The sequence below is a fragment of the Enhydra lutris genome, unplaced genomic scaffold, assembly GCF_002288905.1.
Source record: "Enhydra lutris kenyoni isolate GAN:26980312 unplaced genomic scaffold, ASM228890v2 scaffoldscaffold21, whole genome shotgun sequence".
In the NCBI taxonomy this organism is placed as follows: Eukaryota; Metazoa; Chordata; class Mammalia; order Carnivora; family Mustelidae; genus Enhydra; species Enhydra lutris.
In genome coordinates, this window is record NW_019154105.1 from 426,157 (window position 1) to 439,463 (window position 13,307).

Sequence of the window (13,307 nt, forward strand, 5' to 3'; positions counted from 1 at the left end):
ATAGCCAAAATATGGAAAGAGCCCACATGCCCATCAATAGATAAATGGATAAAAAAGATGCTATATATATGAATATATATATTATATATACACACAATTTTATATATATATATATATATATATATATATATATATACACATATACATATGGAATATACTCAGCCACCAAAAAGAATGAAGTCTTGCCATCTGCAACATGTGGATGAACTAGAGCGCATTATGCTAAATGAAGCAAGTCCATCAGAGAAAGACAAATACGTATATGTAAGTATGTATGATTTCACTCACAGGTAGAATTTAAGAAACAAAACTGAAGAACATAAGGGAAGGGAAGGAAAAATAAAATAAGAAGGAAACAGAGAGGGAGACAAACCATAAGAGACTTTTTTTTTTTTTAGTAAAGATTTTATTTATTTATTTGTCCGAGAGAGAGAGAGAGAGAGAGAGAGAAAGAGAGAGAGAGAGTGAGTGCGAGAGTGTGGGCACAGCAGGGGGAGCAGCAGGCAGAGGGCAAAGCAGGCTCCCTCATGAGCAAGGAGCCAGAAGCAGGACTCAATCCCAGGACCCTGAGATCATGACCTGAGCTCAAGGCAGATGCTTAAACACTGAGCCACCCACTTGTCCCATCATAAGAAACTCTTAACTGTAGGAAACAAACTAAGGGCTGCTGGAGGGGAGGTGGGTGGAACCAGGTAATGGGCATTTTTTAAGGACACATGATGTGATGAACATTGGGTATTATATGCAACTGATGAATCTCTAAATTCTACATCTGAGACTATTAACACACCATATGTTAATTAAATTGAATTTAAATTTTAAAAAATCTGTTGTGTTTCTACACACTAATAACAAATTATCAGGAAGAGAAAACATCGTATTTACAATTACATCAAAAAGAATAAAAGAACAAAGAATAAATTTAACCCAGGTGAAAGATCTGTACACTGAAAACTATAAGACAATGATGAAAGAAACTAAAGACATAAATAAAAGGAAAGACATTCCATAGTCACAGACCGAAAGTATCAGTCTTGTTAAAAGGCCCATACTACCCAAAGCAATCTACAGATTCAATGAAATCCCTATCAAAATTCCAACAGCATTTTTCACAGAAATAGAACAAACAACCTAAAATTTTGTATCGCACCACAAAAGACCTTGAATAACCAAGCAATCTTGAGAAAAAAACAACAAAGTTGGAGGCATCACACTCCCTGATTTCAAATGATTACAAAAGTAGAGTAATCAAAATGGTATGGTATTAGCATGAATACAGCCACACAGATCAATGGAACAGAATAGAGCCTGGAAATAAACCCAGACACATATGGTCAATTAACTTCAACAAAGCAGGCAAGAATATACAATGGGGAAAGGATGGAGTCTTCAATAAACGGTGCTAAGAAAAATACGGCCACAGGCAAAAAAATGAACCTGGACCACTATCTTACCCCATACACAAAAATAAACTCAAAATGAATTAAAGACTTGAATGTAAGACCTGAAACCATAAAACTCCTACAATAAAATATAAGTGGTAAACTTAACGTTGGTCTTAGCAATATCTTTATAGATCTCACTCAAGAAGCGGTAACAACAAAAGCAAAAATAAAGGAGAATCTATCAAGCTAAAAAGCTTCAAGTGAAGAAAACCATCAACAAAATAAAAAGGCAACCTACAGAAGGAAGAAAAATACTTGTAAATCATATATCTGATAAGGGGTTAATATCTAAAATACATTAAGAAACTCATACAACTCAACAGCAAAAAAATAAATAAAAGAGTGATTTAAAAATGGCAGGGGGGCACCTGGGTGGCTCAGCTGGTTAAGCACTGGACTTCCGATTTTGGCTCAGATCATGACCTCAGGGTTTTGAGATGGAACCCCACATCCAGCTCTGCACTAGGCACAAAGCCTACTTAGGATTCTCAGTCTCTCCACCTCTCTCTCCCCAACTCCTGGTTCATTTCCTCTCTCTCTCTCTCTCTCTCTCAAAAAAAAAGGGGGAGGGGGGCAGAGGAACTGAATAGACATTTCCCCATACAGATGGCCAAAAGTCACACAAAAACAGGTTGAACATCACCAATAATCTGAAAAATACAAGTGAAATCCACAATAAGATATTACCTCACATCTGTTAGAATGACTATTACTAAAAAGGTAAGAAATGGGGCACCTGGGTGGCTTAGTGGGTTAAGCCTCTGCCTTTGGCTCACATCATCTCAGGGTCCTGGGATTGAGCCAGGTGGGGAGCTCAGTGGGGAGCCTGTTTCCCGCCACCACCCCAGCCCCCCACCTGCCTCTCTGCCTACTTGTGGTCTCTGTCAAATAAATAAATAAAATCTAGTATATGTGCTGCCGAAGCGAGCACTAAATAAATAAAATCTAAAAAAAAAAAAAAGACAAGAAATAACAAGTGTTGGGGAAGATACACAAAAAAAGGGGAACCTTCGTGTACTGTTGGTAGGAATGTAAATTAGTGCAGTCACCATGAAAAATGGTATAACGATATCTCAAAAAAAAACCCCACATTGTGATCCAACAATTCTACTGGGTATTTAACCAAACAAAATGAAAACATTAGTTTGAAAAGATATATAAATACTCCAATGTTCACTGCAGCATTATTTACAATAACCAAGATATAGAAACAACTCAAGTGTTCATCTATGAATGAATGGATAAAGAACACTTCTGTAAATACAATGGAATATTATTCAGCCATAAAAAGGAAGAAAATCTTGCCTTTTGCAACAAGACAGATAGATCCCGAAGGCATTAATGCTGAGTAAAATAAGTCAGACAGAGAAAGATAAGTACCAAAGGATCTCTCTTACAGGAATCGAAAGTAAAACCAAACCAAACACACAGATGCAGATCTAGCCGGTGCCTGCCAGAGGCAAGGAGCGGAGCACGGGAAAATGGGTGAAGCTGGTGAAAGACACAAACTCCAAGTTATAAAATAAGTAAGTCATGGGGATGTAATGTACAGCACAGTGACTGCAGTTAATAATACTGTGTGTTGCATATTTGAATGTTGCTAAAACAGTAGTTCTTAAAAGTTCTCACCAAGGGGCGCCTGGGTGGCTTAGTGGGTTAAAGCCTCTGCCTTCAGCTCAGGTCATGGTCCCAGGGTCCTGGGATCGAGCCCCGCATCGGGCTCTCTGCTCAGCGGGGAGCCTGCTTCCTCCTCTCTCTCTGCCTGCCTCTCTGCCTACTTGTGATCTCTGTCAAATAAATTAAAAAAAAAAAAATTTAAAAGTTCTCACCACAAGAAAAAAAATTTTGTACGAATAAAAAATGGGCATGTTTCTTTGAGATTAAGAATATCTAGCAAAGTCACCGTTAAGAAAGTGAGACAGCTTCCCCCAGCTGCCTTAAGGTGCTCGGTCCTCTCAAGGAAGCTAATGCCGTGGTCGGGTGAGGCCCTCGCATCCGGTGACTAGCTCCGCATCCGCAGTGTCCGCACGGCGTCTGCCTGGCCCTCACCCTGCAGGACGATGAGGTCACAGAGCAAACACCAATGCCCTCATTAGAACAGCAGGTAGGAATGCTGAACCTCTCTTACTGGGCGTGTTTGCAAAGGCCCTGGGCAGTGTCAACATAGGAGCCTCAGCTGCCAACAGAGCAGCTGGGAGGGCCGCCCCAGCACCTGGTGCTGTGCCAGCAGGAGGTCCTGCTCCTTCCACCACCGCTGCTCCAGCTGAGAAGAAAGTGGAAGCAAAGAAAGAAGAATCAGAGGAGTCTGATGATGGCATGGGCTCTGGTCTATCAAACCTCTTCTATAACCTGTTCAATTAAAAGCTTTAAAAAAAAAAGTGAAACATGCAAGCTATAGATAGAAAAGATACTTGAAATCCATGTATTTGGCAAAAAAATAAAAAATAAATAAATAAGCACTTCACTAGAGATTAACATCCAAATGCCCAGTAAGCATATTAAAAGATTCCCAACCACCTCAATAGTCATTAAGTTAATGCAGATTATAAGCATAAGTAGATACTATTATACTTCCACTAGAATGAATAATATTAAAAACAGTAAGAAATTTGAGTATGGGTGAGAATGTAGGGGAACTAATCTCACCTATACCCAATGGGAGTGTAAAGTGATCTACACTCCAGAAAACCACTGGCAGTTATCTACTAAAACTAAACGTGTATTCTATAACCCAAATATTCTACTCCTGGGTATATACCCAAGAAAAACGAATGTTTATGTCCGCAAAAAGATAAGTACAAAAATTTCCATAGTAGCTTTACTCAAAATAGCTCTAAACTACAAAAAATTGTAATGCTCATCAATAAGAAAGTGAAGCCTGATAATAAAATGGCATTCTACAAATCAATAAGAATGCTTCAAGCATGAATGTATCTCACAGATATGTTAAATGAAAAAGGACAGACACAAAAGGGTACAAACTGAATGGTTCCGTTTATGTGCATTTCAAGAACAGGCAAACCCAATTCATGATGACGAAGTAGAACAGTGGTTATATTTGAGGGCAATGACTGGGAAGGGGCATGAGGGATCCTCTGGGCATGCTGGAAATATTCCCCAGCTTGATCTGGATAGTTGTTACATATCTATGTATCTGAGAAAATGTATTAGGCTCTACTCTTAAGAGTAATGTACTCAGGGGCGCCCAGGTGGCTTAGTGGGTTAAAGCCTCTGCCTTTGCCTTGGGTCATGATCCCGGGGTCCTGGGATCGAGCCCCGAATCAGGCTCTCTGCTCGGCGGGGAGCCTGCTTCCTCCTCTCTCTCTGCCTGCCTCTCTGTCTACTTGTGATCTGTCTGTCAAATAAATAAATAAATAAATAAAATCTTAAAAAAAAAAAAAGAGTAATGTACTCAGTGCAATGTAATTTAAAATACCTAAGTATATATAAAACCAGAAATATCTTATGTTTTAACAGAAAGTAAAAACAAAATTTAAAAAGAGAGAGATGAAAAATGAAGAGGTAATATTTTAATTTAGAAGAGAGTAAAACCAAAAGGGGTTAGATTAGCTAGAGAAGGCTCCATGGATAAAACATCTTTTTACTAAGCACTTCAACAGAAAAAACAGAGAAGTGATTGATATGGAGAACATGACAGATACCAAATACATTTTCCTTAAAAAATATTACGGAGGTGGGTTCCTGGGTGGCTCAGTCGGTTAAGCATCCAGCTCTTGGTTTCAGCTCAGGTCTTGATCTCATGGTCATGAGTTCAAGCCCCGTGTTGGGCTCCACACTGGACATGGAGCCTACTTAAAAAAAAATAAAAATTAGAGAGGAAAACAATTTAACTAAGGTGCTTGCATCTCCCCTATCCATTTACCATCATCAACAAACGTCTACTGAGCATCCAGTTACGTCTATGAACTAAAGTCCACTGTGCTGATTCCTGATTTCTTGGCACTTAAATCTGAAGGTAAGTAATACATACCTACATGAAAATGTATCACAGTCACTATTTAGAATCAAAACAAGTAGAACAGGTATGTATTAGTAGATCTTTCACCTATGGTAATGACAAATTAGATGACTGGACCAACTCTACCTCAAAACAAAAATAAAAACATAAAAAGCTGAAAAAAATGCAAAAAAGAAAAAATTAATAGCATAAAATCCTAACAAGAAAGAAAAAAACAGGATAAGATAAAAGTATGAAGAGCATCTGCCTGAAAGCCTTTGCTGACTGTGAACCAACAGCTGAGAGGCAGAGTGGCACTTCTGGTGGGCTCTGCCTTGGGGCATTCTGCCAATCTACTAGAAACACTGAGAGGAAAGTTGTAATTTTTGGCCAACTACAGAAGCTAAAAGAAAAGAAATCAGAGATCCATGCCTGCCAAAGGAGGAAACACTACCACTTTGGAAATAAGATTACAATTTCTATGCTAAGGATCATCTAGGTAAACCATAAAATTCTGAAGCCTTGAGCCTAGACTGCTATCACCCTTGGGTGACTGGCAGAAGGAAATGAAAGTCCTCCATGAAAGGTTACAATCCTAAAGCCTCCAAATGTTTTGAAAAGTGTATTTTTAAATAACTTGCCCAACAAAGATTGTAAGGCATATAACTCTGAGCTAGAGTCAACAAAGGCAACAGACAGCAGCAGCAAACAGGGCCTCCAGATACCAGCAACTACCGGAAAGGCTGCAGCGCAATTACGTGTATCATGTTTGCAGAGATAAACTCGGGCTTCAAGGTTTCAGCAAGAAACGGAGAATCATGAAAAGCGTCATCTGAAGAAAGGACCACCAGGGCACCTGGCTGGCTTGTCAGCAGAGCATGAGACTTTCCATCTCAGGGTCATGAGTTCAAGCCCCACGTCAGGCGTGCAGCGTATTTAAAATAGAAAGTTTAAAAACCATATTTAAAAAAGAAAGAAAGAAAAGAAAAAAGAACCACCAAAAACTATAGAACTAAAAAATACTATATCCAAGCTCACTCAGTGAAGTTCGTAACAGTAGATTAAACACATCTGAAAAACTGATAAACCAGGAGGCAGGACAGAAAAGTCTATCCGGAATAAAGCCGTCCAAAGCTAAGCACAGAAGACAGGGTTAGAGACACGGAGGTCACAGTAAGAGGCCTAACGGGGGCTTTACTGGAATCCTAGAGAAGGGAACGGAATGGGGCACAGGCTACATTTGCAAACAGACGGCCGAAACCTCCCAGACCATGAGAGAGTCGAATACCTCCATTCGACAAATGCGGCGAAGCACCATCAGAACGATGCAGTAGAGGATTTACAAACAAAAATAAGACAAAATGAAAAACCACAGTTCTTTCTCCTTCTGCATATATGCCCCTGCAGTGTGACTCTGCAACCCTCTGATCTGGCCTTGTTTTTATTAACAGAATTTGGTAGAAGTGAAGTGCTGCTGTGAACTGAGACCTCAAGAGGTCCTGTGTGTGTCTTTTTCTCTTGGACCCTGCTGTGGCCACACGAACAAGACCAGGTTAACCTGCTGGTTAGCGAAACACCCAGCCCACGCACCGCCACCGGCAGCGGCGCCTGCCCGACCTGCAGTGAACGGCAGGCGGAAGTGGGAGGTATGTGTGGGATCCAGACCACGCAGGACAGAGAACCACCCAGCTGGGCCCAGCCCACCAACAGATTATAAGCAAAGTAAATGCTTGTTGTTTTAATCCATTAAGTGTTCGAGTGGTTTATCTCACAGCAAAACCCAACTGACAGAGAGATTTAACAAATCCACAGACACATCACAAAGACGTTTCAGAAAATTAAATATGATAATACCTAGGAGAAATAATAAATTATTTATTAATTTTAACAAAATTAATAAATAATTTCCTTATAAACCAAAACCACAATGAGATACCACCTCACACGGGTCAGAATAACTAAATTAACCACTGAGGAAACAATACATGTCGGCGAGGATGCAGAGAAAGGGGAACCCTCCTACACTGTTGGTGGGAATGCAAGCCTGTGCAGCCACTCTGGAAAACAGCATGGAGGTTCCTCAAAAAGTTAAAAATAGAGCTACCCTATGACCCAGCAATCGCACTACTGAGTATTTACCCAAAGATACAAAAACAGTGAGTCGAAAGAACATGTGCACCCCAATGTTTATAGCAGCAATGTCCACCATAGCCAAACTATGGAAAGAGCCCAGAGGGCCATCGACAGATGAATGGATAAAGAAGATGTGGTACGGAGCGCCTGGGTGGCTCAGTGGGTTAAAGCCTCTGCCTTTGGCTCAGGTCATGATCTCAGGGTCCTGGGATCGAGCCCCCCATCGGGCTCTCTGCTCAGCAGGGAACCTGCTTCCCCCCCTCTCTCTCTGTCGGCCTCTCTGCATACTTGTGATCTCTGTCAAATAAATAAATAAAAAATTAAAAAAAATAGAAGATGTGGTACGTACACACACACACACACACACACACACACACACACAGACACAGGAATATTACTAAGTTGTCAAGAAGAATGAAATCTTGCCATTTATAACCACACAGACAGAACTGGAGTGTACTTAGCTAAGCGAAGTAAGTTGGTTAGAGAAAGACAAATAACATATGATTTCACTCATATGTGGAATTTCAGAAACAAAACAGATGAACACAGGGGAAGGGAAGGAAAAATAAGATAAAAACAGACGAGGCAAACGATAAGAGACTCTTAGCTGTAAGAAACAAACTGAGGGTGGGAGGATGAAGTAATTGGGTGATGGGGAGTAAGGAGTGTACTTGATGAAATGAGCACTGGGTGTTAGAGGCAATTGATGAATGACTGAATTGTACCCCTGAAACTAATAACACGTTACATGTTAACTAAATTGAATTTAAATAAGAAAAAATTTTTAAAAGAAAATGATAATATGAGAGAATCTCAGTAAGATTAACAACTGATGTCTCAGCAAATTTTAATTAAAATTTAAAATGCTAAAAAAAAGAATTTCCTAAATGAGGTTGATCTTTAAGTATTCTAACTATTTCAATGTAGTGTTAAGTGGAAAAGAGTGGAGGCAGATAGGTATTTTAAGGCCCCTGCAAAAAAAATCACTATCTGAAATGTAGTCTAGTTCGGGGAAGATAATTTAAGGCCAAAAGGTAGATGTGTTTAGAGTCAAGGGCTATGAGCCAAGCATACAGGTTGAATTACAGCATTGCCACAAGCTATGTGACCTCAAGCAAGGTATTTCACCTCCGTACTTTCGTTTCCTCACATGCAATGTAAATATTACTCAAGGATTAAAAAATGTAAATAACGATGTGCTTGGCACATGGTAAACACCAGACGTTAGGGAACTTCACTCTTGAGATGGGAACCACTAAAACTGCTGTGTGTGGGAATAACAAAGAACCAGAGACTGTGTGTTATAAGGAGCCCTTGAGAGTCCATAGTGTATATTATATAGTGTGTACCTGGTGTGTAAGTGTCTTCTGTTTTTTGACAGTTCTATTCCATTCTATTATTAAAAAGTTCTAATCAAAAGTCTATCTCTGTAAGGCAAAGGAGTCTATTTCCTTTTCTACAAAACAGCTTTGTTTTTTAAGATTTATTTATTTGACAGAAAAAGAGAGCACAAGCAGAGGGAGCAGGAGAGAGAGAAGCAGGCTTCCCAGTGAGCAAAGAGCCGGATGCAGTATCTGATCCCAGGACCCTGCGATCATGACCTGAGCACAAGGCAGATACTTAACTGACTGTGCCACCCAGGCACCCTGGCAAAACAGCCTAATAGTCAAAGAGAGCTAAAAGGTCTCCCATTACCCTCTCTTCTCTATGCTAACGCTTCTTGTAAAATGAAATCTTTAGACTCCAAAGGCCTGCTATCCTCTTCTCAGTACCTTCTCTATCAAGAAGTAGGAATACAAAAAAAAAGTCCTATTTTTATAGAATTTTCCTTTCTGCATTTCCTTTCCTTTATTTTATAGAATTTCCCTTCTAATGTAACTTGGCCACTTCTCCCAGAAAGAGGTAGGCTCCATTTTTCCTCCCCTTGAATCTGGATTGGTCTGGTGATTTTCTTTGACCTGTTTTAGAGAACCGACATTGTGAGATTTCCATGGCTAGCCTTGCGTGTGGCGGCTTCCACTCTCACCCTTCTGGAACACGTCTATGGCCCTGTAAGGAACAACTGAATGTGAGACCATGCGGAGAGACCGACTCCGCCAGCAGCAGCCTGATGCATATGTGAGTCTGTTTTAGCTTCGCCAGCCCCAACTGAGCTGCCCGCTGGCTCTGCACCTGCACAAGGAGGCCTGGCTTAGGTCAGCACAACAGTCCAGTCAACCCAAAGAACCCTGAAAAGGAGTAGTTGTTTCACACCACTAAGTTTTCGGTTTGTTACACAGGAATACGTAACTAAAGGACCTATAACATAGTACTATTGTTTACCTGCAATTCACAGCTGAGGACGTGAATTCTGAGCTTAAGTTTCAGAATTCTACGGATACTTGAAAACCTGTATCTCTTCTGATAAAGAATGTACTTCATGTTCTTCAAGAAAACAAAAAACAGAGCAAAGCATGGGGGAAATGTAAGCTGAGCATGGGGAAAAACACATGATTATTTTACTTTCATCCAAATCTAAACATTACACGGATAAAGGGTTAAACCATGAAGACACATTCACCTAATTTACAACCCACGGAATAAGTCAATACACGTACTGACTAACCGCTTTCTAACAACAACAGTAACAAAGACAGTTCCGCGGCACGGGGCCTCAGGTACTGTTCTAAGTGACACGTGTGATCTGGCTGGACACACACACTCACTCGTTGGTCCTCAGACAAGAGTACGTCCTGCTACCCCCATTTTCCTGAGAAGGAAACTGCAGTGCACAACAGCTAAACCCACGGGACACAGCTAGATTTCCCCTGCGAGAGCCAGACATCTGCCACCAGAGGAAAGGCAGCAGAGTTTCCACAGAACACGGCCGAGGTGAGGGCAGGTGTATCCGCTCATGCAGACCCGCACCGTCGGCGCCGTCACACTGGACGCGCCCTCTCACCGGAACGCGAGTTCGCTACCACAGACGGTGCCGCATGACGTACGAGGAGAATCGGACCGTTGCTGACCCACCTGCCCACTACCTCGGCTAACACGACTGGGACCGCCTGCGTGACAGGCACATGCAACTGTTTTAACGTGGAACGGGTCTAAGCCTTCCACACAAACTCCGCAGAATGCCTACACAACTCGGGTTCCTGCGAACGCCCCTACCCGAGGCTCCCTGACTCACGTCGCGAGGGCGTTCGGCGGAGGCGCCCCTCCCCAGAGTCGGCGGCGGAGAGAAGCCCACACACAAGGACTCGCAGAAGACGGTCCGGGCGGCTCTGGCCCCAGACGGGAGCGGCCATACCTCCTCCGCCCCGCGGGCTCGAAAAGCCATCTCCCGGGAAGCTCTACATCGAGGTCCCAGAAGACACATTTCCCCCAATTTAAAAAAAAAAAAAAAAAAAAGTCCGAAGAGCGAGCAGATTCGGTGTGAGGGCCCGCAGCGATGCAGAGGCACCAGGGCCGGCAAAGAAGGCCACGGGGGCAGTCGCCCTTCGGGCCGTGCTTCCAGAGTCTCTACGAGCAGGTCAGGGTGCTCCCCAAAGCAGAACAAGCTGACGACAGCCCCGCGTCGGCCGCCCCCCGGGGTTCCCGGCGTAAGGTCCCCACCGGCTTTCTGCTCCCGTCTGGGCGTCTGCAGACGACCTCAGGCCCGCCCCCTTAATCGTCAGGCCGCACCACATCCCGAAGCAGCCGTCACCCCGCGAACCGGCCCACGGCTTCCCCCCCGACCGCCCAGGTCCCCGGGAGACACTCACTTGCCCGCCAGATCTTTGTGAGAGCCGCTCGAATTCATGAGCTGGGCTAAGTCCTGCCGCACGGCTGCCGCCATCTTTCTTCCAGCTCAGCAGAGGCTGCCGGGCCTCGCGCCGCCGCCGAGAAACGAGTTGCAGTCCTCCAGCCTGCAGCTAGAGGGAACCCGAGATGCCATAGAGTAGCGACTGTGTGGGCCAGAGCGCCGGTCGTACGAGCCCGCGCAGGCCCGTCCGCAGAGCCGCGTGACGGAAGCTCCGTGCGCGTCCCAGGCCCGCCCAGGAGCCTCCCGCGGACTAAGGTCCGCGCGCCCGGACTTGGGATTGGCGGAGGAGGTCCAGGGCGTGTTGCTTGTGCGACTCCAGGAAGCGCCGGGGACTGGAACCCCCTCCCGTCGTCGCCCAGTTCCGCGTGTGGCTCGGGCGTGGACGGCGGCCGCCCGCTCTGTGAGGCAGCGCTGGAGCGGCGCGCGTTGCCGCGGCGAGCTGTTCCCGCGTCCGGTTCCCCGAGGCGGCGCTGTCTAGACGCGGTGCGGATGCGCGCGTTTCTGCGCTGGCGGTGTAGCCGGTTTGTCGCGACCGGCCTCCGCGGGCGTGGTCTGGGCGAGCTTGTCCGCGGCAGTCCCTTCCCCCCGCGAAGCGGCCGCTGTGGCGGGGACACCGAGCGTCCCGCGGGCGCGCGGACGGCGCCGCTCCCTCACGGGTCCTCACGGGACGCCGTCTGCACGTACGTGCAGACTGTCGCCCCCCCTGGCGCTCGCGGAAGACGACACTCCGTGTCGCCGTTCCCCTCGCTCTCGTTCGCTGAGGGGAGACCGGGCTGCGCACGGCCGCAGCGCTTCCTCGCCGCCCTCTTCCGCTGCGGAGTATTGCGGCGGGACGGCCGCGGGCCGCTCGGGCGTCCAGCCGGGCGCTTCATGTTGGTCATCGGTCGCCGGTGCTGCATGCACCGGCCTCTCAGCGACGCTCTGTCTTCTGGCCTTGCCCGCCGCGGCTTTCAGACTTGGAGTTGCCCTCCCGGTGTGCGGTGAATGGAGATTCCCTCTGTCGGAAGGGAGCGGCCGCAAGACGAGCACAAGGAAATGCCTTAAGAAAGTAACGTGGGGGCGCCGGGGGGTCGGTGGCTGAGCCTCTGCCTGCGGCTCGCGTCGTGATCCCGGGGTCCTGGGAGAGTCCCTCGTTGGGCTCTCTGCTCAGCGGGGAGCCTGCTCTCCCCCCCCCACCCCGCCTGCCTCTCTGCCTGCTTGTGATCTCTGTCTCTGTGTCAAGTGAAAAAAGAAAGAAGAAAGTAAAGTGGAGATGCCTGCGTCAGTTCTGGTACCAGTTCTGATACCAGTCCCTTGGCAAGAACCTGTCACATGACCAGGCTTAGCAGCCGTGAGGCTGGAAATTTGGTTTCCAGGCGGGCAACCCTTTGCCCAAGGAAAAGAAGAGGATGGGTTGAAAGGGACAGTCCGTATCTACTCAGTCTGTCCCTCTGATCACCTCAGTATCTGTGTGAGCCCTTCTTACAGTGGAACGCGCCTACCCCTCCAGAAGAGAGATGGGGGCGCCTGGGTGCCTCGCTCGTTAGCTGTCTCCTTCCGCTCAGGTCAGGATCCCAGGATCCTGGGATCGAGCCCCACGTCGGGCTCCCTGCTCCGTGGGAAGCCTGCTTCTCCCTTTCCCCCTGCTTGTGTTCGCTCTCTCACTGTGTTTGTCAAACAAATAAGTAAAATCTTAAAAAAAAAAAAAAAAAAGCGATCAATTCCCTATTCAGTTTCTATGCCAACTCAAAAAGCAGGCTGTCTGATGATGCACAGCCCTCTCCATCAGACTGGAACATGTCTTTTCATGGCCCAGGGTCACACACACTGTAAACAAATTATCTGCCTCATGCCTACGAGTGTAATACAAAATGGGTGGAACAGGAGCAGGATAAGCACACTTCAAACTCAACAAAAGTGGAATGTGAAACACAGCCTCTCCAAAGCAATGGTGGAATCGGGGGGAAGGAACGAGAAATACCCGTACCCTTGTAGGGAGTAA

The 13,307-nt window shown here is 45.5% G+C and overlaps 1 protein-coding gene across 2 annotated transcripts in view; it reads right to left on the minus strand.

Moving 5' to 3' along the window:
• Nucleotides 1-11,433, minus strand: part of LOC111148989 (COP9 signalosome subunit 4) — a 36,689-nt gene extending 25,256 nt beyond the window's left edge. For both annotated transcript variants that reach the window (XM_022505852.1, XM_022505854.1), the window contains exon 1: nt 11,286-11,433. In XM_022505852.1, coding sequence (XP_022361560.1) covers nt 11,286-11,359 — 74 coding nt within the window. In that variant the 5' untranslated portion in view covers nt 11,360-11,433. The remainder of the gene's footprint in view (nt 1-11,285) is intronic.
• Between the last annotated feature and the right edge of the window lie 1,874 nt (nt 11,434-13,307).